Genomic DNA, 21,965 nt, shown 5'->3' with positions numbered 1-21,965 from the left:
TCTTCCTAGTGGAGTAGGAATGTGCAGGATAAATTAGTACCGTATGTTATTAAGAATAATATTGTTCTTACAGCTTATGTGAAGAAACATCTCAAGGATGGGGGAAAATTGTTGCATGCTATATTCGCGACCAGTGGATTTGCCTTCGTTTCATTTTGAATTCGTTTCCAATGCTGGCTCAAGAGTATGAAGAAACTTCAGAAAGGTCATTATCTCCAGTTGAAAGGGCAAGAAAAATTCTAGAGTCTGCATTAGAAGCCTTAACTATTCTCCCTTCAGACCAAGTTTTACCTGTGTTCAACTGCATGAAAGTCCTTGTTCCCAAGGTAAAAGATAAAACAACTGCACAATATTAATAGTTTTGGGGGCAATTTTTGTCAAATATAACGCTTTTTTAATTCTCTTTATTTGTAGCTTCTGGACTCAGCAGAGTCTCTCTGCATAGAAGCATTTGATTTGGCTTGGAAAATTATATCCTCTTTGAGCAACACACAGCTAATATTTTGGTCCAATCTAAAAGCTTTTGTTCAGTTCGTCTTTGATACTGAGGTTCTAGCTGTTGCTGCGAGTGCAAAGGGTCAAGCGTACACCAAAATAAAAGAGGTCAGTATAAGAATTTTTTTGGGGGAAGTGAGCATAACTTTTATCTGGATGTAAAAATGTATTTTACTTCTCATTTTTCCTACAGCTGTTGTCGTGTTTGGTTTTTTTTATTTCCAGAAAGATATTAGTTTGAAAGCCTGAGGTCAAAAGATCTGAGAATTAGATTGAGGATAAAAAAATATATTGTTTGTTCTTGTAACACAGAAAATGCAGAATATCAGTTCTTTGATTTTTCAGACTGTTCAGTGTCTTCTGCATTCAGGAAAATGGTTTTTTGTCTTTTTGTTTGTTTGTTTTTGTCTTTTTTGGTTTTTTTGTTATTTGTCTTTATTTTTGTCGTGCACTTCCTCTTGAGTATTTTGTTCAAGACTTGCCACCTGAACTGTCAGGAACTATTAATATTCTGAAAAAATCATGTTTTTTTTCTAATAGTTTAGTCTTCATGAAAATATTTTCTTAAATGAAAAGTGAGAACAGTTAAAAACTTTGATAAATGCTATTGAGTAAGCTAAGTTTAACTGCTTCTTTTAAATTTTTTGGTTTTTTCTGAGGGTCCAGGTGGAGAAAACGTAAAAATCATAGTCACCTTAGAGTTCACTTTTATATTGCATGGTAGAGTTGCCTCCATATTTAGTACTGGAATGTTGGTTCATTTTGGCTTTGTGCATCAGGAAGTTGTTTACTATTTATTTTCTAAATAAACTTTCTTGGTTTTTTTTTCACTTTTCTCTTCTAAGCATCATTTAAACATTTGTGCAGGACACTCCATGATGACTGCAAGACTTTTACCAGAGCAATAACACATTATATTTTAGTTATCGGTATATGTGTATGCTCAGACTTAGTCTCATGCGCTGCTTTGCACTTAGCACAGGCACTCCAAAATGATCTTTCAGAAAATACAGAAAAACGAACACTTAGTAGCTATTTAAAATTACTGCGATATCTCCATTTTATCTTAAAATATAGTCCAACTTATTTTCTCTTTGTTCTTCTTGAAAACTTGCTTCAAATAAATGTTACTGTCGTCTGTTTAAACAGTAGATAATGCTTCGCGTTTGTAGTCTTCATGTGGACCCAAGCCAAAATAAGATATGTATGCAAAGATTAAGTATCTCTTCAGTTTAGGAATCCATTAGCTTTTTCTTTCAATGACTATCTGTAATGGATTATTGTATGTTCAGTGTTGTAACTCCTGATGAGTTAGTTAATTTTTCTTTGATCTTAAAAGCTGTTAAAATTCTTAGAATTACTGTTATTTCAAACATTGTGAGGTGTATTTTGCCGGTCTTGAGTCTGTGTGACAGTTATCCCATTGTCTGCAGTGGGAAATACATGACAGCAGGCATCAAGGTGCTAATGAAGGTCTCCTATACTGAACAAAGGGCATCTGGTCGAGCCCCTTCATAAGAAAATGAAGATAAAGTTCCCAAGCAAGTGCAAAACTTATGTATATTCTTATCTCAGTCCTCGGCGTCTCTTGCGCAATGACTGTATAGTTTTAGCTAAAAAGAAAGAAGAGATTGAACTGCCTGATAGTAATTTGTCACAGAAGCAATAATTTTTATACTATCTGCCACAGTGCGCTGTCTTTTTAATAGAAGAGGCAGAACAAAGAGGTATTTTTAAGCCAAAAAAGGGAATACTGCTATGGTAAAAACCAGAAGGGCTCCCGCAGAGGTGCCCAGAGCACTGTGTTCTTAGACTTTATTTCTTCTGCTGAACTTTCTTTGTGAGTGTACAAATCTTAATTGTGTTAGAACATAATTTTCTTAGAGTTCTCTTGTGCGTGTTGAATTTTCATTATGTTAATGAAAAAAAAAAGAACAATTCAGGATTAGAAATATATAGTAAACCTCATGCTGCTTCCCTGCAGATGAAACACCATAGTCTGGAATTATTAGGAAAGTTACCATTGCTCTAAAATAAGTTTGAATTATTTGTAAAAAGACCAGATGTTTCTAGGGTGGGGTTTCAGTTTGGTTTTGTTTTCTTTTTTTTTCCAGAAAGTGTTTCTTCAGAGTGCATGTCAGAATTTCAGCTTAAGATCTTAACGAACTTCTTGGTGCTTCAATCCTTAGCAATTCAGAACAAATTTTTCTATAAAGACAAAGTTATTGTCAAAGAATTGTCACATCAACAAAAGTATGGTTTCAGAGATGGGAAGACAAGAAACTTTGCCTTTTCAAAAGCTGTCACACCCTCTGGAAAACCATTCTCATGGACAGCTCTAACTGATGTTGTCTAAAAGGGGATTTATAAAAACCTCACCTGTTCCTTCTGAAGCTCCCTTTCCGTTCTCAAATGCTTGCAATTTCAAGGAAAAAAATTACATTGCAATGGAAATTTACTCTTGCATTTAGCCTAAGGAAGAGAGTAGGAAACAAAAATTTTGGGACAGTTTTTCTTTTGTTTTATTTTTCCCCCTTTTGGAGAAGTTCTAGATAGTTGTTACATGAATCTTAAATATAAAAATAATATCATTAGGTTGGAAAAGACTTTGGAGATCATCAACTCCAACCATATCTGTCTACTACTAAATTGTGTCCCCGACTACTATATCATGTCCCCAAAAATATATATATATATTTATGTCTATATATGTATAATATGCATAAATATGAACTTTAATTTCAACATGAATATAATCCCCAGTAAAAGGAATTAGTGATATGACTGCCAATGGAAGAAATTTTGTTTGATGTCTAATTCTTTTCTAAGTTGGTGAGGATTGATTAAAACCACCAGGTTTGTATTTGGGAAGGAAGCCGAGCTGCGCTTGTTCCACTTACCAGCAGATTTCTGTAAAGCATCTGGTGCTACATCTGTTTAAGCAAAGACTAGTTTAATCTTTTGTTAACCTAAGTGTGTACTGCCACTTGTTGCCCGTTCACCTGCCTTTCTAAGTAGGGAATTGCAAATAGATTGAAGAAAGCATTGATCTGAGTAGAAATATTGCTGCAAAAGAAGATCAGGCCTGCTAAAATAGATATCACTGCAATATTATTCTAATAATTCTAGCACTTCTGAAAAACAGATTTTGAATCTTTTCTTTCTTCTTTTTTTCAGATAATTTTCAAGCTCATAGATATGTCCACTACAAAGACTGGAGTTTTCAATGTAGTCCTTAGTCATTGTTGTAAATCTTGGATATTTCCCACTGTTGAGGAGGGAAGTGCCTTGACAAATGCTTTCTTAAATGCTGGAAGTTATTGTGAACTTATTACTGAGGCTTGTGTCTTTGGAACTGTGTTTAGGAGAGATCAAAGGTATTAAAAAACTCCCTGCGGCTATGTTTGTTACAATTCTGTGCGCTTTGTTTTCTTTTAAACTTAGCGACAACTATTGAAGTAATTTTCTGTATGCTATTTTGCTAACTTTATTGCTTTGTTTTCTGTCATCTGTGAAGACTTATTCAGGATGTTCATGCCTTCATAGAAAGTCTTGGAGAAAAATGTGCAGCAAATGTTGTTACAGAAAGGTAATGATTTTGAGGATATGTCTTAGAAATTTGATGTGAATTGGATCTTCATTACAATTGATGCAGGAAAGATGATGTTTTTGAAGTCAGCGTCTTGTCATAGAATATGTCAAGTTGGAAGGGGGACTGCAAGGAGTATATTCATAGCTTTCTAAAATATTGGTAAAAGGGGTATACATCACATTACGTTGATAATTCAGATACAAAATGTAGAAAGATGCTAGCTATTTCCCAGAAAAATATATCCCACTTGTTAACCTGAATGGGGCTGAAATAACTACTTCCTTGTTTCACCTTGTAAAACTAATACTGTTTAGGATGCAGAGCTGATAGGTACGTTTATGATTGATAGGCAGGACAGTTAAGAAACTCAGGCTTTAATACAGCCAGATTTGCAGCTTGAATTTTCAACATTGTTTGCAGGCCTTTTTGGCTTCTATGCTGACAATGGGCTCTGCCTCCAGTTATTGAAAAAGGGATATTAGCTGCTGGATTATTTAGCTCTTTTTAAGTTTAATTCCAATCTTCACTCATTAGGAGAAAGTCAGAGACACAATTCGAACATAGTGTTTTGAGAAGTAGTTGCTAAAAGCTGAGCTTTTAAAAAATCTGCTCCCGAAGTTCACTACTCCTGTGTTTTTTCCTGAGAGTTTCTTGGTTTCCAGATGTCTGGTTGTGACAGTCTGCAGCCATGTGATGCTTTACCTGTAATGTCATTAATTCTGCTCTTGGCATTAATTATTCCAGTTGTCCCTGAGTAATAGGACTCCAATGTTGTTTTGGACTAGAATATTTGACCAAAACTGTAAGCATAAATTAGTTGCTTTAAGATGACTATTTACAGGCACAGAGCTTAAAACTTTTTTATGATACAGCTATGTCTGTGTAAAATTATTTTACACACTTAGTTGCTATTAGGGATATGTAGATGGAAGCAGAGGCAGGTTGTCCGGAACTCACTAGTTTTCTTTAGCAGCACTGATGAACAGACTGAAATTCTGGTTCTGGATATTTGTATGTTGTCTCACTACAGATGCGATGGCTGTTTGATGTGTTCCGTGACTGTGTATAATTGAAGAATAATCTTTATGTCACAACAACCAGAGTTTTGGTTTTATTTTTTTAAATCAATATTTTACAGTACAAACAGAGATGATCACTACGTTCGAGTTTGTGCTATTAAATTTCTGTGCTTGTTGGATGGATCAAATATCTTACATAAGACATTTATGGAAGACGTTTTCATCAAACTACTTCATAAAGTAAACTTAATTTCTCTTCATATATAAATGTAATGTTGGTACAATTATTAAAATATTAAAAAGTATTTATAGTTGACAGGATGTATTTACAGTTGTTCATATAGCCTGTCTAGATTTGTCAAGTAATGTACTTTTGTTGTGAGACAGAAGCCAATTCATCCAACCAAAATAGTCAAAATGGTCTTTGGGGTTTCTGGACTTTCTGACTTCACAGAATATTATCCAAATTGTAAGCGTTGTTGCATTAAGAATCTTCCTTTAGGCTGCCTTTTTAGACACCGCATTTCATTTTAACAATTGCAGACTACCTTTTGAATTGAGAGTTATTGTCTCCGTAGAAGACCTTTATAAATAGAATCAATGGAGGTGGTTGGGATCTGATTGTCACTTAATCATAGCTACTTAGGCAATGGCAATAGTGTAAAGTCGGTGGTAAATCATTACAGCTTCTATTAGAATATCACCCATGCATTCTGGTACTATAAATCTGCTTTTATCTGAAGAAGAAGAAATCATAGAATAGTTAGGGTTGGAAGGGACCTTAAAGATCATCTAGTTCCCAGCCCCCTGCCATGGGCAGGGACATCCCACTATATCAGGTTACCCAAGACCCCATCCAACCGGGCCTTAAAAACCTCCAGGGATGGGGCATCCAAAACCTCCTTTGATAACCTTACTACTCTAACAGTGAAGAAATTCTTCCTAATGTCTAGTCTAAATCTTCTCCTCTCCAGTTTATACCCGCTCCCCCTTGTCGTATCACCACAAGCCTTTATGAATAGTCCCTCTCCAGCTTTCTTGTAGGCTCCTTTCAGGTACTGGAAGGTCGCTATAGGTGGTCCTTCATACCTACCAATTAACTGCTGGAGAAAAGTAGATAATATTCATGCTGTAAGATTGAGCAAATGTGAAAAGTGAGTTTTAAAGGTGATTTCCTTACTTACATATGAAGCTTAAACATGTGAAAATAAAGTATATTTACATTTTAATGTTAGTATGGGACTTGGATGACCAAATAATTTTTGTTTTAAAAAGTTAGATTGGGTGTCGTGTGTTTTTCAGGGCAAAAGAGAATGTGTAGGGGAAGGATCTAAGCTGTATGAGAACATGAATTTCAAAATTTTATAAAGCTCTATTTATCTTATCTGTTCTTTCACATAAAAAATCTTATTGGAGAATATAAATTTCTGTCTCAAAACTAGAAGTGTAGTTACAAGCTGATCTAATTGATAGAATTGTAGAATCATAGAATCACAATATATAATAGCATATATAATAGCATGACTAAACCCACTTTTCTTAGTGTAGACACTAAAGTAGAATTTCTACTAAAGTAGAAATGTTTTTATATACTTGTCTCTTCACTTAGGATCTTTAGTTCTTATGTAACTAAATAACAGCTTGGGTCTTCATGCCTGCTTTTATATAATACTATTCTAATAGTTTGTATACAGTAGGTGTTGTAGGTGTTGTAAGTGCTTAAATGTAAATGCTGAACAGTCTTAATACCTAACTTCTTTGTACTCATAAGTAAAAATAATAAGTGGAATTGTATATTTTCTCAAACTTCCAAACTTCAAAATTTAATTCTAAATAAATGAAACATATTTTTCTCAACTTTAAATTCAGTGCGGATATTGTCTGTGCAGTGGATGCTCTCATAGTACAGTAAAGTATATTTCCGTGTGTTCAGTTTTAAAGGAATAATATGCAGTAAACCTTTTAATTTCCTTTTAGGATGAACTGGTATCCAGATCTAGAACACGCTATTATGCAAACTCTTTACAGCATAGAATTAAAAACCGGGTATGGCAGACACTCTTAGTTCTTCTTCCGAAGCTTGACCAGGTATTGCTTTTCACTATGAATTCTTAAATAAATAAATAAATACTTTCAAGAATAATTTGGTGTCATGCAAATTGCATGTGTTAAATTAAAGCAGGGTATAAAAGGCATGTAATTTCTGTGGCAGATGTAGAAGTTCTGTGTAGTTTTGTTCTTTCAGTCTGAAGTCACGGATTTACGATTCATTTATAGAAGTCACTGAAAACTGGCAATATATGAGTTATAGGAGACTAGATTGTTCCTGTTAAAGCTAGGTAAAACTCTGTACTATCTGATTTTAAAGCTTTTCATTAGTAAAGTTTAAAGTTTTTCAATAGTTTCAGTAAAAATGTTGCTATGTTATAAACGTGCAGAAAATTGAGACATTTTAGTTTCATCTTCATAATAAAATATTTGACTAGTATAAAGAAATTAGATGGTTCTAAAATGTTTTTATTTGAGTAATAAAAATATTCATGATATGATAAAACTGAGAATGTTCTTTTCAGTGAAGAAAAAATCTAACTTAATAGCAGACAATAGACTAAATGATTCTCTGATTTTTGTTTTCTCAGAATTTTTTGTGTGGAACCCTTGACAAAGTTTTTCAGGCGGGATTTGATAACAATCAGGCATCTGTGAAATACATCATAGAATGGATTATTATCTTGAGTCTACATAAATATCCCCAATTCCTTAATAAATTCTGGGACTGCTTTTGCTATGTAAGTAAGAACCTTGGCATTCACTAAAGAGTAATTTGAGCAAAGAGGTTATAGTTTTTCTTCCCTTTCTCTATATTCCAATTTTCCTCCAGAAGCAGTGGGTTGTTGAGCAGATCAAATTAAGTTGGAAGAGAGTCTCAACTATAGTCTGAGACATTTAGAAATTTGTGATCTAGAAGTGGCTGAAGACAAGTGAATTCTTCCAGTTCAGAGATTTCCCTTTATAATGTACTGCTCTGGGCAGAGTTGAGCTGGCGTAGGGAGTCAGAGTACTTTTTGAAGTTGCCGCAGTAAGAGCCATCAGGAATACATAAATGTCCTGGTTTCTGAGTTTGGGAAGATACTACAAAGTTACTTGTGGTATCCACACCCAGTTTTTGTCTTCTCCATCTTGTTTGTCAGGGGAGCATAACACGTATTCAGTTTGCAGCTTTTAATATGGACTTCTCTCACAGTGGAGTCCTGTAACATTGTTCCAAAACTGGGGACAGGGTTTGAATTATGGTACCCAAAAGTCATGAAAGAGGTGAGTGAGGAGAACTGAATTATTAGCATTTCATTTTGATGTCTTGGATTCTTTTATAAGTAATTACCTATGAGAATTGACCTGTAGAGGTAGTAATTGTCTGTATTGGTGTCCTTGAATTTGTTGGCACTGTACGTTTGTGCTGAGTAGAAAATGTATGTACTTGCATCTCCCCTGTAGGAAAACATGACCTGCAGTGGTGCCTCTGCTGAAGCTCCCTAGTCATTATAGTTAAATGTAGATGTCGTCTTGCTTATCAAATAGCCTTGTTGGTGCTGTTGTTTTTTTAAAAGCCAAACAGCAGGACAAGAATTAAAACTAAATAAAAAATCAGAAAACTGTATATATAATTTTTTTGCCCCAAACCACGCAGGTGTTTAATACCATATTTAATGCTGTTCTGAGACAACTTTGCTTGTTAGTGATGCATGCTATGGTCTTTGAGGCTTTTTTGTTTGGTTGGTTGGTTTTTTTGGGGGTGGGAGGGGAATCTTTCAGTTTACAACTTATAGTTTCTTTTAAATGCATGAAGATGGCTTGTTGTGCCTGTCTGAACTGATGAAAGGTGCTGTAAGAGATGTAACCTTTTCATATTTGAGTTCTTTCCGAGAGCTCAGGTAGTTGGAATTGCTGTCATCTTAGTGGATGATAACCTATTGGATCAAAGTGCTCTCATGCTTACAACAAATGTGCTGAAACACAGTGGGCCCATTCAAACAAACAGAGCAAGCAGAAAGCACGTAGATTTCTGAAAAAGGAATACAGATTGTTTTCCAGGATAGCCTTGGATAATACAGTGACTCTGAAAAGGATTTTCAGGATCACTCTGAAAAATAAACTGAACTTTAGCATGCGATGCAGTGCTGTGGCAAAATGGAAGAATAGGAACTATGCCTGGAAGCAGAATTGGTGAACACAAGTGTGGAAACTGATTTCTTCCAGTGAAGAACATAGGTTCAGGCTGATGCAAGGCTATTCATTCTGCATCCAATACCCACATTTGTGGTGACATGGAAAAGAGTGGGCACTGAAAAAATCCCCGAGGTTTCTATTGGGTGTAGGGTTTGGCAGGCTGGAGGGAGGTGGACAGTACAATGAATTTGGGTTGCATTTGAGCTCGTTTACATTGCTGTGTACTTTGTTCTGATGGATGTGTTAGTACAAAGCAAATAATGTGTTAGGGAAAATTGAATCTTCATAATATTAACTTTGTATATTAGTAAGTTTTGCTGTGGAAACGTGTTTTTTTTAACATGCCGTGAAAACTTACAGATATAAAACTGTTTTATAATACATTTCTTGTTACATTCCCTTGCTTTAGGGTGAAGAAAAGCTTAAAACAAGCATTTGCACGTTTTTATCAGTATTACTACACTTTGATATCGTTCTTCAAAATACCTCAGAAAAGGTCAGTTTGACTAGAAGTGTTCATTCCTATTCAGTTGCAGTGTATATAGTTTTCTGAAATAATAACCATTTTAGCAGTCTATTCTCAAAACCTATTTATCTACTTCTTACTAAGGTATCTGTTGATATGGAAAACACTAACTCTTCCTATCACCTCTGTAACATATTGAACATAGGAAAATTAACTAAATGGCAGATGTTGTGGATACATAGGGACTGATTGCCTGCTTCTTTATATATTCTTTATATATTTTTTTTTATAGAAGTCAGCTTTGAAGAAAGCCCTCATAGTTGTTCTGCAGTGGTGTTTCAACCATAATTTCAGTGTTCGACTTTATGCATTAGTTGCCCTTAAAAAAATCTGGAGTATGTGCAGAATGTTGCAAGTGGAAGAATTTGAAGCTCTGACACCAGTTATTGAATCTAGCCTTCAACAAGTGGAAAACATGCATGGCACAGGGTTAGTAACATTTTTCTGACTTAACAGCTTGACATTGTTCTTGTGAGCCATTTGCAGTGAGTCTAATTTTCTAAAACAGCACTTGATAATTTCTGTGGGGCTTTGCGGATTTTTAACTTTGATTAAAAAGAAACCAAAACTTGGAAATTGAAATCTAATTATTAGCTAAGAAAATGAAGTGAGAATTCAGTGTAGCACTGCAGTCTTAAAGCACAAAAGGAAAAACTCTTGGCAGTTTTGAACAGTGCTCATATTTTAGAGGTAGAGTAAAAAAATAGTCAAATGTGCTTAATTCTCTTACCTGATGGGTTTTGAAGCAATAAAATTAATTCTTCCAAACTTCCTGACACCAGTAAATTCTCAAATATAAAAATATAAAAATGTTTTTGGTGTTAATATTTGAAAAAACTTCTGTGGGAGAAAAATTGATAGGGAAGCTAATTTTGAGTGATGATTAAATGAGCTTTACAGACAGGCTTTTCTCCTTACTGATTTGGAAATATAATAATTTAGTTAAATTTTGTACAAAGATTCAGTATCCTTTAGAGGCCATACACTTTCTTGCTAAACCTGCTTCTTTTGATAATTGAAAGTAGAATTTGGAGACATGTTATGGGCCTTTCTAGAAACATAAATTAAACTTATTTCCCGAATGCTGTGGTTTTGGGGTTTTTGTGGGGTGTTTTTTTTATTTTAATGGGTCTTTACTCAGTTGCTAAAGTATTTTCTTTCCTCTACAGTATTTAGTAAATACAATGAGATTGCTGTATTCCAGTTTGGCAATTTAAAAAAAAAAAAAATAGTATGTTGCTTTTTTTGTGCAACTTGCATTTATTTCTGCAATTGCAGGAATGCTGGGAGGAACTGGCAGCGAATTCAAGATCATTTCTTCTTTGCAACATTTAATCCAGTTGAGGATTACAATCTAGAGGCAAGTTCGAAACTACTGCTGATCACTGTATTTGTGTAGTTTTACAACTGTATTTTTGTCTTGTTTTGTATGTTTTAATGTAGGGTGAATAATGAGCATGTATTATTCATTTAAAACTCTGAAAAATTCACCTAAACTGTGATGGATGTAAGACTAAGACTGCAGCTTAATTCTGTAATTAATATTGTGTTAAAAACCTAGGTCAACTAAGAAGAATTGTGTGATGAATGATGTGCCCATCTGTGTGTGGGTGGCTGGAAAAGTTACTTCTATTCTACTTTATTGCATATAGTTTAAGATTTTGGAGATGTCTGTTCTTAAAAGTAAGTTGAGGTTGCTTAGCTAAATTGTAGTTTGATGAGGTACAGATATGTAACTTCTAGAACATATTTTTAATATTTTTTTGACATAGCTTAAACAACTGACAGATGAATAAACTCTGAGGGAAGGAAGGCAAAAAATAAGGGTGCAGATAAAAACAAGAGAGAGCAACTAGGCTGAAAACACAGGGTAAACATAAGTGTGAAAAATGATACAAATGTTTTGCACAGACAGTGCCATCTTTCAGAGAAGGAATTTGTTAGTTTTTTTTAACTGATGTTCTCTGAAATATTTTTGTGAAAACTGAAATACACTAGATATGACTTAATGAAATTCAGAAGTGAAAATCCTCAACAAGAAAACCAGAATAACTCATCAACAAAAAAAAACCAAATCAGGCTAATGCTTTAAATATTTAGATGTACTCAGGATACATCTTAACCTTTACCTCAGGGTTACATTGGGATAAACAAAATGTCTGGGTTTTAAACTTTGTCTTATTCAGCCTTTTCCTTTGTGTGTGTTTGTTCCTCCTTGATAAATTATGGTTAGCTGTATTGGTAGTGACGTGTGGGATTTTACCACTGGATTTTAATGTTTTTGACTATATTCCTTTTGACATTAAATGAATCTGCATTCTTTAATAGAAGTTTGTAAGATTGTCTGAAAACTCTTCCGTGTTATGTGTAAAACATTTTCATGAGATCTGTATGCTGAGAAGCACAGCATTGATTCTTTGGTATTCTAGGATTTTAGAAAAGTGATCAATGCAAATCCTTAAAAAAGGCCTAATTGGAGAAAGAAAGAGACTGGATTTATGGAAGTTTGAGAGAGGGCTATATGTAAATTCATGAATACTGAGAGATATATTAGTAAGTTATAACAAGTACCAAGAAAGCCAAGTATTAAAATCATAGAATGCTAGATATGATGCATGCAATAACATTACCAGAGATTAATTTATTATCTGTTCTGCTTGCTTTAGAAGTTCTCTGCTAATAACACTGTGCTACATTGCAGACAATATTTTACGTTCTTCCTCGCCTTTCGGAGCTTGCTGAAGATGAATGGATTTCACTCGCTAAGTTTGACAGATTCACTGACATTCCTTTGCCACTGGTGTTTCAGTGGTATCATTCTCGAGCGGAACTTCGTGATCTGAAACCAAGCGACTGGTCTCAGCAAGACATAGGTAAAATACATCTAACCTAAATTAAATATAGTTATTTTTATGTAGTAGCCGTATACATCTTTATTTGATCTGATATCTGTGTTTATCAGCTGAAATAGACTTCTGTCTATGGGAGCAGAGTATATGCCATATAGTAATAGTAGATGACTAATGGTGTCTGTAGTATTACCATTTAGATAGTAGTCTTTACTGATGCGGTAGTTTCGTTACCACTTGCATATCCATATGACTGCAACTTGGTTTTGTAGGTTCAAATTCAGCTGAAACAGATGGCCAGACAGAATGGACTGATGTTCAGAAGAAAATTATACCTTGGAAAAACAGTACTCCTAGTTTAGACCTGGAAATGGTATTTCAGGATCGTGCTGCTAAACTTGGTAAATCAAACAGCAGACTGATTGTGGTGGCTTCACTTATCGATAAACCTACCAATTTGGGAGGTAAGGTTGATTGCACATTTTACAATTTTCATTTCAGACCTTAGAGCCCAGCTGTATATTAGGAATTAATTCCATCTTATGTTGATAATTAGAAAGTTATTTAAGTGCTGCTAAGAGAAATAGATCATTACCCTGGGAAAAAAATGGTGACTAGAAGAAATGCTACCTGCTTTAGTAGTTACATTTTAAGAAAAGAAAAAAAGTACTTGCGCAAAGCATGCATTAATTAAATAGAACTTTGTTGTAAATTGTTCAGTTTCTTCCTGGTTTTATTTTTTTTTTTACAGTTGAGTTTTACAACTGTCTGTGCAGTTAAAGGAAATAATTTTCTTTTAGATTTTTTTCTGTAACAAGTAAACCAAATCTCATAGACCTATGAGTTTCTTACGACTGTTGGACAGAAAAGTGTCTGTTCTGGATTAAGTACTCCTTCACGATGTTGTGTAAGCTGTGATGTAATAAATCCTGCACATACTTTATTGCATTGTGCTTGCTGTTGTCAGTTTAAATAACTGCAGTGAGACTGTTAATGAAAAATGAGCCCTCAAGCTGGTACTGGCTGCACTGTAACACTGTAATGTGTCATTCTCTCAAGCCTTTCATTGAACAGTTGCTGGATTTAGAGCTTCAGTTGTGTGTGTGTGTGTCCATTCATCCCCACTGAGGCTTTACTTTGTGTAATTAATATTGTAGAAGCACGATGTCAGACACAGAATCACAGAATGGTTTGGGTTGGAAGGGATCTTAAAGATCATCCGGTTCCAGCTGCCCTGCCATGGGCAGGGACACATCTCACTAGGTCAGGCTGCTATTAGCACGTAGTGCTAGTATGCATATCACATAGTGCTTTTCTAATTTTTATCTTTCTGCTAAGTTACCAACCTTATTTTTTTTCTGGTAAATCATGTTGAACAAGGTGTGGCTTGGAAAAGACCTAGGAAGCACCTGAAAGTGATGAAAAATAAGAGGGCTAAAGAAAACAAAAGAGATATGGTTACTTTATCCTTTTTCACTTGCTAAAATATTCTGGCTTCGTGTTTATTTTCTACACAAAAGTGACTTTAATCCTTCTGTTTGTAGGTTTATGTCGTACAAGCGAAATATTTGGGGCATCTGCACTAGTTGTTGGCAGCCTTCATTATATACAGGACAAGCAGTTTCAGCATCTTAGTGTTTCTGCAGAGCAGTGGCTCCCCCTTGTTGAGGTGAATGGAAACATTTTAATAGCTAAAATGTGTACTGTGAATTTTCATTTCCTTAGTTGCATAGCTCAGAGTCTTAGTTCTTTTATCTTGCAAAAATAAACGTTTTATTTAAAAGAAGCTCCCGCTGTTATCTCTGAGAGTTATTCTTCAATATTTTGGTATAAGCTATGGGTCAACCTCATAAAAAAAGAATTTAAATGCTAATTTCTTATTGCTGTGATAAACCAATTATGTGAGCTGTCATTTTTACTCTGTGTTTTATAGTGGTGCGTTGGAATTGGATGTTTATTTATAAAAGTTGACCAACACTTCATTTATCTTCTTGGTCCATTGCTTTAGGTACCTTCATGGGGATAATCTTCAAGTTTGTCTGAAGCTAATTTGTGCCAAGCTTTTAGAACTTATTATCTAGCTTATAAAAATGAGGGTTTCAACCTTTATGTTCAGTATTTGGTAGAAAATGTTTGTAATAATTTTTAATAACCTGATTTTCAAGTATTTTCAAGTTTCAGATGTAAGTAATTCAAAAGATTAAGTGCATTTTTTTCATTTTTTTCCCCACAAATCAGCCTATTTTAGTTTTAATCTAAACAAGATAGCTATAATGTGTTTTGCCTAAAATAAAATTGATGTACATGTCTTGCTTAATCTCAGTACAGAAATGTACTGATGATGGAGCTTCTGTTGCATATGATTCTATGATACGAGGTCACTATTTTTATCCATCAGTGGGTGTACACTCTCTTTAACCTTCCTTTTTTGATTGACATACCTGTAGAAGCCCTTGTTGGTCTTCACTTCCCTTGCCAAGTTCAGCTCTAGCTGTGCCTTGGCCTTCCTGACCCATCCCTACACAACCAGGCAGTGTCCCAATACACGTCCCAGGTTCCCTGTCCCTGCTTGCACTGCCCATACAGTTCCCTCTTGCTCTTCAGTTTGACCAGCAGGTCTCGACTAAGCCGCACTGGTCTCTTCCCTTTCCTGCCTGATTTCCTACCCTACATCTGGGGACTGAGCACTCTTTCACTTTATGGAAAGCATCCTTCAGTATTTTACAGCTCTGATCCACTCCCTTGTGCCCAAGGCCCATATCCCAGGGGGTCCTACTGACTGACTCCTTGAAGAGCTGAAAGTCTGCTTTCCTGAAATTTAGGGACCTGACTATACTCCTCATCTGTCCTATGTCTCTCAGGACCTTGAACTCCACCAGTGTATGATCACTGCAGCCCAGGCTGCCTCCGATCTTGATGTCACTGATGAGCTCACTTGTATTGGTGACCATCAGGTCCAGTATTGCATCCCTTTGGGTGGGGGTCTGTATTAGTTGGATTAAGAAATTATCCTCAATGCACTTCAGGAGTCTCCTGGATCGCCTACAGCTTGCCGGGTTGCTTTTCCAGCATATGTCAGGGTGGTTGAAGTGCCCCAGCAGGATGAGAGTTTGTGAGCGTGAATCCTCCTGTAGCTGGAGGAAGGAGGCTTCATTGGTTGGCTCTCCTTTATCAGGTGGCCTGTAGTATACACCCACCATAAGATTTCCTGTTGGTTCCTCAGTTGGTTTTTTGCTGACTCACAAGCTGTTCGTGGCTACAGGCTTTCAACCTGTTTTGTGGCATTGCTGAACCTTTTGTGCTGTTACTGAAGAGCTTTTAAAATGTTAAGCTATGTATATGCACAAAGGCTTTGGGGATAAAAATAATTAATCTTCAAAACTGTCCAATTAAATTGATGATTTACAGTAACTTCAGGAGTTTACAAATGGTGATATTTAAATATTTGTATATTTCTCTCTACTTTTGATGGACAGGTGAAACCGTCTCAGCTTGTTGATTATTTGCAGCAGAAAAAAACAGAAGGCTACACTATTATTGGTGTGGAGCAGACAGCAAAAAGTTTTGATCTTGCAGAATACTGCTTCCCAGAGAAGTCACTGTTGTTGCTGGGGTAAGACCACACACTTTTTTCTAAGCCTACCTCTTGCAGTCCATCCCTTCTACTAGTCGGAGTGTGGTCATATGAAAACCAAGCAACAATGGTAAAAGCATATTTAGAACGGCAAGAGATTATGGAGACAGCAGAGACTGGCTTTGTGTGCTGAGCAGCAGGAGGTATTGATATCTACTCTTTAACCATACTCCCCATACTTAACCTGTCCATATGCTGTAACTCACTTTTTTATGGGTGGAGTTGGCAACAACATTGATTATAGTTTTCAAGGTGTGATAGGGTATCATCTGTTCACGTTAGTAACGTGGGACCCTATATTTGTAGCCTCTGGTGAGCTCAGCAAGGAGGGGGTCTGCTTAACTTGGTGAGGTGGACTGAAGTGCGAATATGCATAGCTGGGAGATGCTTTAAAAATTAAGTGAGGCACAGGATGAAGTATCAAGTTTTTGCAGTGCAAGCATAGGCTGAGACTACTTCAGAGTAAAGCAATAAGCAGTTCCTATAAGCAGACAAACCTCAGGTGTGACAAAGAGAAGGCTACTTCAAGAAATCTAGAGGAAAGCAACTACAACTCCAAAAGGTACTGGAGTTGCAGGGCCACTGAAACCGGGAGGAATGGCCTGCCTATCCTTTTACCACAAGGTGGGCAGAAATACCCATTTCTCAAACCTTTTTATATGTAGCTTGTGTTCAGAATGTATTTCTCACAATCACTTTGTTCTCTTTTCTAGTTAAAGTTCTTAGTTACTGATAACCTTAAATATCTTCTGTTGTGTTCATTCCAAAGAGGTGAAACATTTCAAGTTCAAGGCTTCGATCAGTCTTGACACTTCTTTAAAGCAAGACCTCATTGAATGCAAAGTGGGTAGTTGTGCTTTCTTACTGTGCCAGCAGCTTCACGCTGTGGTTGTTTCCTCTATAGCTTTTTATTTCACTCTGTATGGATAGTTTCACAATAAAGGTGTAGAGGGAGTCTTTAGTTTGTGTGTTCACTTATTGCTGGACCAGTGAATTAAAGATGAAGTGAAGTGCTCTACCAGTTTTTCCTACATCAAAGTTTAGTCAGGTATCCCATGTTTTCTTTGTATCTGTAACATATTACTGTTTTTTAAAAATAATTTCTTGTCCTAATTAGCTATGTCTTGAAGGCAGACGCACCATTTGTTGTTGTGTTTTGATTGTTCTTGTGACTTCTGCATCTTCTGCTTTCTAGAATGCCTCTTTCCCCACATATGTTACTATTTATTCTTTACTAGAAATGAACATGAAGGAATCCCAGCGAACCTGATTCACCACCTGGATGTCTGTGTGGAAATTCCTCAGCAGGGTATTATTCGATCACTCAATGTTCATGTAAGTGGCGCTCTGCTGATTTGGGAATACACAAGGCAACAAGTGATCAAGCAGAAACAACAAAAATAACTGCCAAGAGTTTCATGCCTTATAGTACAGCTGGGTGACCTTCTATGGTGCTACAACGTGAAATTCTGAATAGATGACATGAAACCTCAGGGTGAATGAGTTCTTAAGTTTTGCATGTTTTGCTCTCATAGTTCAGACTGATTTTTAAATGCCTTATTAATAATTTACCTCCTTAAATAAAACTGTTGCATTGGAAATAAATGCTCTTTATATTGCATGTAGTGTGTGTGATTTTTCTGTTATTAGAACATCAGCACAGTACCATGAACAAGCCTAACCTCAAAACATGAGTTTTTTACTACAGTCACTTTGATTGTGATGACTATGCCGGAAGTGCAGCCTTCCTGCAACGACAATCAAAACTTTACTGTAGCTGCTGGTTTATAGTGATTTGACTTAGACTGCATTTACAAATATTTAAAATACTTTGTAAATGACAAATACAAATTACTCTAAACCACCTCCTTTTGACAAGGAGAGGAAGGTGGATTTTTTTTCAACAAAAAACTTGTTCACCTAGTGAAAAATTATTTTATTGATTTTTTTTTTTTTTTTTTTTAGAATATGTACATTGAACTATTGAGTAATCATTTATTCCTGTGAAAAATTTTGAATAATTATACATTCCAAACCTTAAATTTGTGGGCAGTCCAGCACCATGTTTCTTTCATATTTCTTTGACTTATAGTCATGAAAAAGCTGTCCATGATCATCTCTTCTCAGCAGACACGTGAGACCTTGCAAGAAGAACAGCAGTTCAGGGAGGCAGTGAGGTTACCAGCTCTTGAGCTCAAGCAGTTTCTGTTGCTTTCCCATGCTTCCTCCTTCAATAGTTACTTCTCAGTAGATTTATTTTGAAAGCAGAGTACCTAAGACTTTCCAGCAGCTTCTGGAGGATGATACCCTTCTGTTTCAAGCATTTTTTTATATTTTAAAAAGTCTCTTCTTTTGTCAAAATACTTAACCTGTTAAAGAAAAGAATGTTCATTAGAAGAAACTAGCAGAGGAAAGGGCTTTCTGCATCACAACACAACTAAGGAATAAACAATCTTTGATCACTGAACTTGAGGATTTTAACTCAATAGACTAGTTAGGATTTTCTCTGTTGAAACAGAGGGCTAAAGGGTGGAAACAGAGTGGACTTGGGTTTTGTAGGTATTTTACCATTCTGAAAGTGAACTTCCAATTTCCCGTAATAACCACAGCATTACTTACATGGAAGTAATGTCTAAGATAGTCTGTTGCTTTGCTGTTTTCACTGCTATGACCAAAGTTTATTCTGTAATACAAAGGCAGGTCCAGCAGTTTCTCTATAGTATCACAGACTCTAACCTCTGAATAATTCACCTAGAGCCACTGATGCATATGGTGCAAAGCACTGGTAGATGAAAACACCATTGCTCCAGATGACATAGGATAGAACTGCAGTGTTCAAAGTATAAGTCAGGGTAGCAACTGTGAATGTACCTGCATTTTAAACTGACTTCAGTCTACTAGCTCCAACAGGAACTGTTGGGCCTCTCAGACACTGCCATTGCTAAAAGGCAATGCCTATTAAAACAGTTAAGAATTGTAGCTTGATCTTAGGAAACTAAAGAGTGCAAATGAGTGAGCTCATGTAAGCTGATGGTTTACTGCAAGCACCAGAATGTATCATATGCCAGTCAAGACATCATGCAACTAGAAGTCCTCTATGTCACCTCCCTTCCATATTGGCCTTTACTAACAGTAATTTCTGTGCACTTCAAGATCTTGAGTATCTTTCAGAATGTTTTTTAATTATCTTAAAGAAAAAGCCTGTGCAGTTGTGTAATTATCTGAAAGTTTGAGATGGTATTTTCTTTTCCCTATGTACTTCATGCTGCTGTCCATAGTTCCTGGGCCAATCAGTGGTCTGCTAAAGAGTTTTAATTTCCCAGCAAGACTGAAAGCATGCAAACCAAGTTAGGTTTGATAAGAGTGTAGGGTTATCTGTAAGAAAGTCTTAAGATCGCATGTGTTCTGCAATCCAAGAAGCAAGAGGCATAAAATCATAGAACAGTTTGGGTCGGGAGGGATCTTAAAGACTAGCCAATTCCACACCCCCTGCCATGGACACGGACACCTCCCACCAGCTCAGGCTGCTCAAAAGCCCCATCCAACCTGGCCTTGGAGACCTCCAGGGATGGGGCTTTCATGACTTCTCTGGGCAACCTGTGCCAGCACCTCACCACCCTCACAGAAAAGAATTTCTTCCTAATATCTAATCTAAATCTCCCCTCCTTCATCTTAAAACTACACCTTACACCTTATCTTATCCCTGCACTCACTGATACAGAGAGCCCCTCTCCAGCTTTCCTGTAGCACCCCTCCAGGTACTGGAAGGTTGCTATAACGTCTCCCCAGAGCCTTCTCTTCTCTAGGCTGAATAACCCAAACTCTCTCAGCCTGTCCTTGCAGAAGAGGTGCTCCAGCCCTCTGATCATTTGCTGAGTGGTCACCATCAGCCAGGTAAACGCGATCCCTCCTTGCTGCTGTGGCCTGCGCGCACTTGATACAAGCCATGGAGCAGGAGGACGGCTGCTCACCCACTGCTGCGGGCACCGCGCCTCAAAGGCCAGCCGCAGCTCCTTGCACTTGGTGTCGTCCTCCGCGTGCCTGTCCATGCACTGCCACAGCTCATCTCGTGCTCCCCAGCATGCCTTCCGCTCCTCCATCGTTGGCGCAGACATCTTCACTGCTGACCTGAACACAGAATCACAGAACCACCAAGTTGGAAAAGACCCACTGGATCATTGAGTTTGACCATTCCAGCTGCCACTAAACCACATCCCTGAGCACCTCATCCACCCGTCTTTTAAACACCTCCAGGGGTGGTGACTCAACCACCTCCCTGGGCAGCCTCTGCCAGTGCCTGATGACCCTTTCTGTGAAAAATTTCTTCCTGATGTCGAGCCTGAACCTCCCCTGGCAGAGCTTGAGGCCATTCCCCCTTATACTTGTCCACTGTCACTTGGAAGAAGAGGCCAGCACCCTCCTCTCCACAACCTCCTTTCAGGTAGTTATAGAGAGCAATGAGGTCTCCCCTCAGCCTCCTCTTCTCCAGGATAAACAATCCCAGCTCCCTCAGTCGCTCCTTGTAAGACTTGTTCTCCAGCCCCTTCACCAGCTTCGTTGCTCTTCTCTGGACTAACTTCAGAGCCTCAACATCCTTCTTGTGGTGAGGGGCCCAGAACTGAACACAGGATTCGAGGAGCGGTCTCACCAGCGCCGAGTACAGAGGGAGAATAACTTCCCTGGACCTGCTGGTCACGCCGTTTCTTATACAAGCCAAGATGCCATTGGCCTTCTTGGCCACCTGGGCACACTGCTGGCTCATGTTCAGTCGCTGTCAACCCACACCCCCAGGTCCCTCTCCTCCAGGCAGCTTTCTAGACAGACTTCTCCTAGTCTGTAGCACTGCATAGGGTTGTTGTGCCCCAAGTGCAGGACCCGGCATTTGGCCTTGTTAAACCTCAGCCCATTGGACTCAGTCCAGCGGTCCAGCCTGTTCAGATCCCTTTGCAGAGCCTCCCTGCCCTCCAGCAGATCGACACTTCCACCCAGCTTAGTGTCATCCGCAAACTTTCTAAGGGTGCACTCGATGCCTTCATCCAGGTCATTGATAAAGACATTGAACAGGGCTGGACCCAGCACTGAGCCCTGGGGAACCCCACTCGTGACCGGCCTGGGCCCGGCCATCCAGCCAGGAGAGCGTGCGCCTGCCCAGGCCGGAGGCTGACGGTTTCCTACGCACACAGACCCCGACAGTGCCGGTCCCGGCGCGATGCGCGGCGCCCGCTCCCCTCACCCCGCACTCCCTCCCTGCCGCACTCACCGCCCGCCGGGATCGGCTCCCCGCCCCCCAAGGTCAGGCTCCCGGAAGCGGCCCCGCTGCTCCCAGCGCGCAGCCGCGCGGCGGGGCAGCTGCGGCCCCGCCCCCTCGGGACTCCGGAGGGCCTCGGTGTCAGGAATTGCGCTTTGTAAAAACTCCGGCTGTAAACGTTTCTCGTGGCAGACCCCGGCTCGTTATTTCATGATTTTGCTTGGAATTTGGTGGTGTTTTCTCATAGCAGTCAGCCCCTATAGAATTATAAAATAGTTTCAGTTGGAAGGGACCTTAAAGCTCATCCAGTTCTAACCCCCTGCCATGGGCAGGGACACCTCCCACCAGCCCAGGCTGCCCAAGGCCCCATCCAAC

General features: G+C 38.0%; 2 protein-coding genes across 3 annotated transcripts in view; one reads left to right on the top strand and one right to left on the bottom strand.

The window, feature by feature from the left end:
* Window positions 1–17,956, top strand: part of TARBP1 (TAR (HIV-1) RNA binding protein 1) — a 39,091-nt gene extending 21,135 nt beyond the window's left edge. The window contains exons 16-30 of one of the 2 annotated variants that reach the window (XM_069852332.1): window positions 74–326; window positions 415–603; window positions 3,673–3,872; window positions 4,013–4,084; window positions 5,226–5,346; window positions 7,084–7,194; window positions 7,746–7,895; window positions 9,743–9,829; window positions 10,092–10,288; window positions 11,138–11,219; window positions 12,561–12,732; window positions 12,981–13,172; window positions 14,253–14,377; window positions 16,185–16,321; window positions 17,581–17,956. In XM_069852332.1, the coding sequence (XP_069708433.1) occupies window positions 74–326; window positions 415–603; window positions 3,673–3,872; window positions 4,013–4,084; window positions 5,226–5,346; window positions 7,084–7,194; window positions 7,746–7,895; window positions 9,743–9,829; window positions 10,092–10,288; window positions 11,138–11,219; window positions 12,561–12,732; window positions 12,981–13,172; window positions 14,253–14,377; window positions 16,185–16,321; window positions 17,581–17,746 (2,254 nt within the window). In that variant the 3' untranslated portion in view covers window positions 17,747–17,956. Of the gene's footprint in view, window positions 1–73; window positions 327–414; window positions 604–3,672; window positions 3,873–4,012; window positions 4,085–5,225; window positions 5,347–7,083; window positions 7,195–7,745; window positions 7,896–9,742; window positions 9,830–10,091; window positions 10,289–11,137; window positions 11,220–11,631; window positions 11,703–12,560; window positions 12,733–12,980; window positions 13,173–14,252; window positions 14,378–16,184; window positions 16,322–17,580 lie in introns of those variants that run through there. The other variant, XM_069852333.1, reaches the window with a different exon arrangement.
* A 307-nt stretch (window positions 17,957–18,263) lies between these two features.
* Window positions 18,264–21,664, bottom strand: COA6 (cytochrome c oxidase assembly factor 6). Its single transcript, XM_069851003.1, has 3 exons — window positions 21,603–21,664; window positions 20,314–20,470; window positions 18,264–18,711 (listed from the first exon to the last, which is right to left on the bottom strand). The coding sequence occupies exons 2-3, from the start codon at window positions 20,455–20,457 to the stop codon at window positions 18,616–18,618; spliced, it is 240 nt and encodes a 79-aa protein (XP_069707104.1). The 5' UTR covers window positions 20,458–20,470; window positions 21,603–21,664; the 3' UTR covers window positions 18,264–18,615.
* Between the last annotated feature and the right edge of the window lie 301 nt (window positions 21,665–21,965).

Source organism: Phaenicophaeus curvirostris, chromosome 2 (genome assembly GCF_032191515.1).
Source record: "Phaenicophaeus curvirostris isolate KB17595 chromosome 2, BPBGC_Pcur_1.0, whole genome shotgun sequence".
In the NCBI taxonomy this organism is placed as follows: Eukaryota; Metazoa; Chordata; class Aves; order Cuculiformes; family Cuculidae; genus Phaenicophaeus; species Phaenicophaeus curvirostris.
Note: the sequence above shows the minus strand (reverse complement) of the source record. Positions and strands in the feature narration are given on the sequence as shown.

Bases quoted from the DNA above. Each gene is read 5' to 3' on its own strand.
- COA6 (XM_069851003.1), bottom strand. From the start codon at position 20,457: ATGTCTGCGCCAACGATGGAGGAGCGGAAGGCATGCTGGGGAGCACGA. The intron at 18,712-20,313 runs GTGAGCAGCCGT...TTTCTTTAACAG, and splicing joins CGCGGTGCCCGCAGCAGTGG to GTTAAGTATTTTGACAAAAG.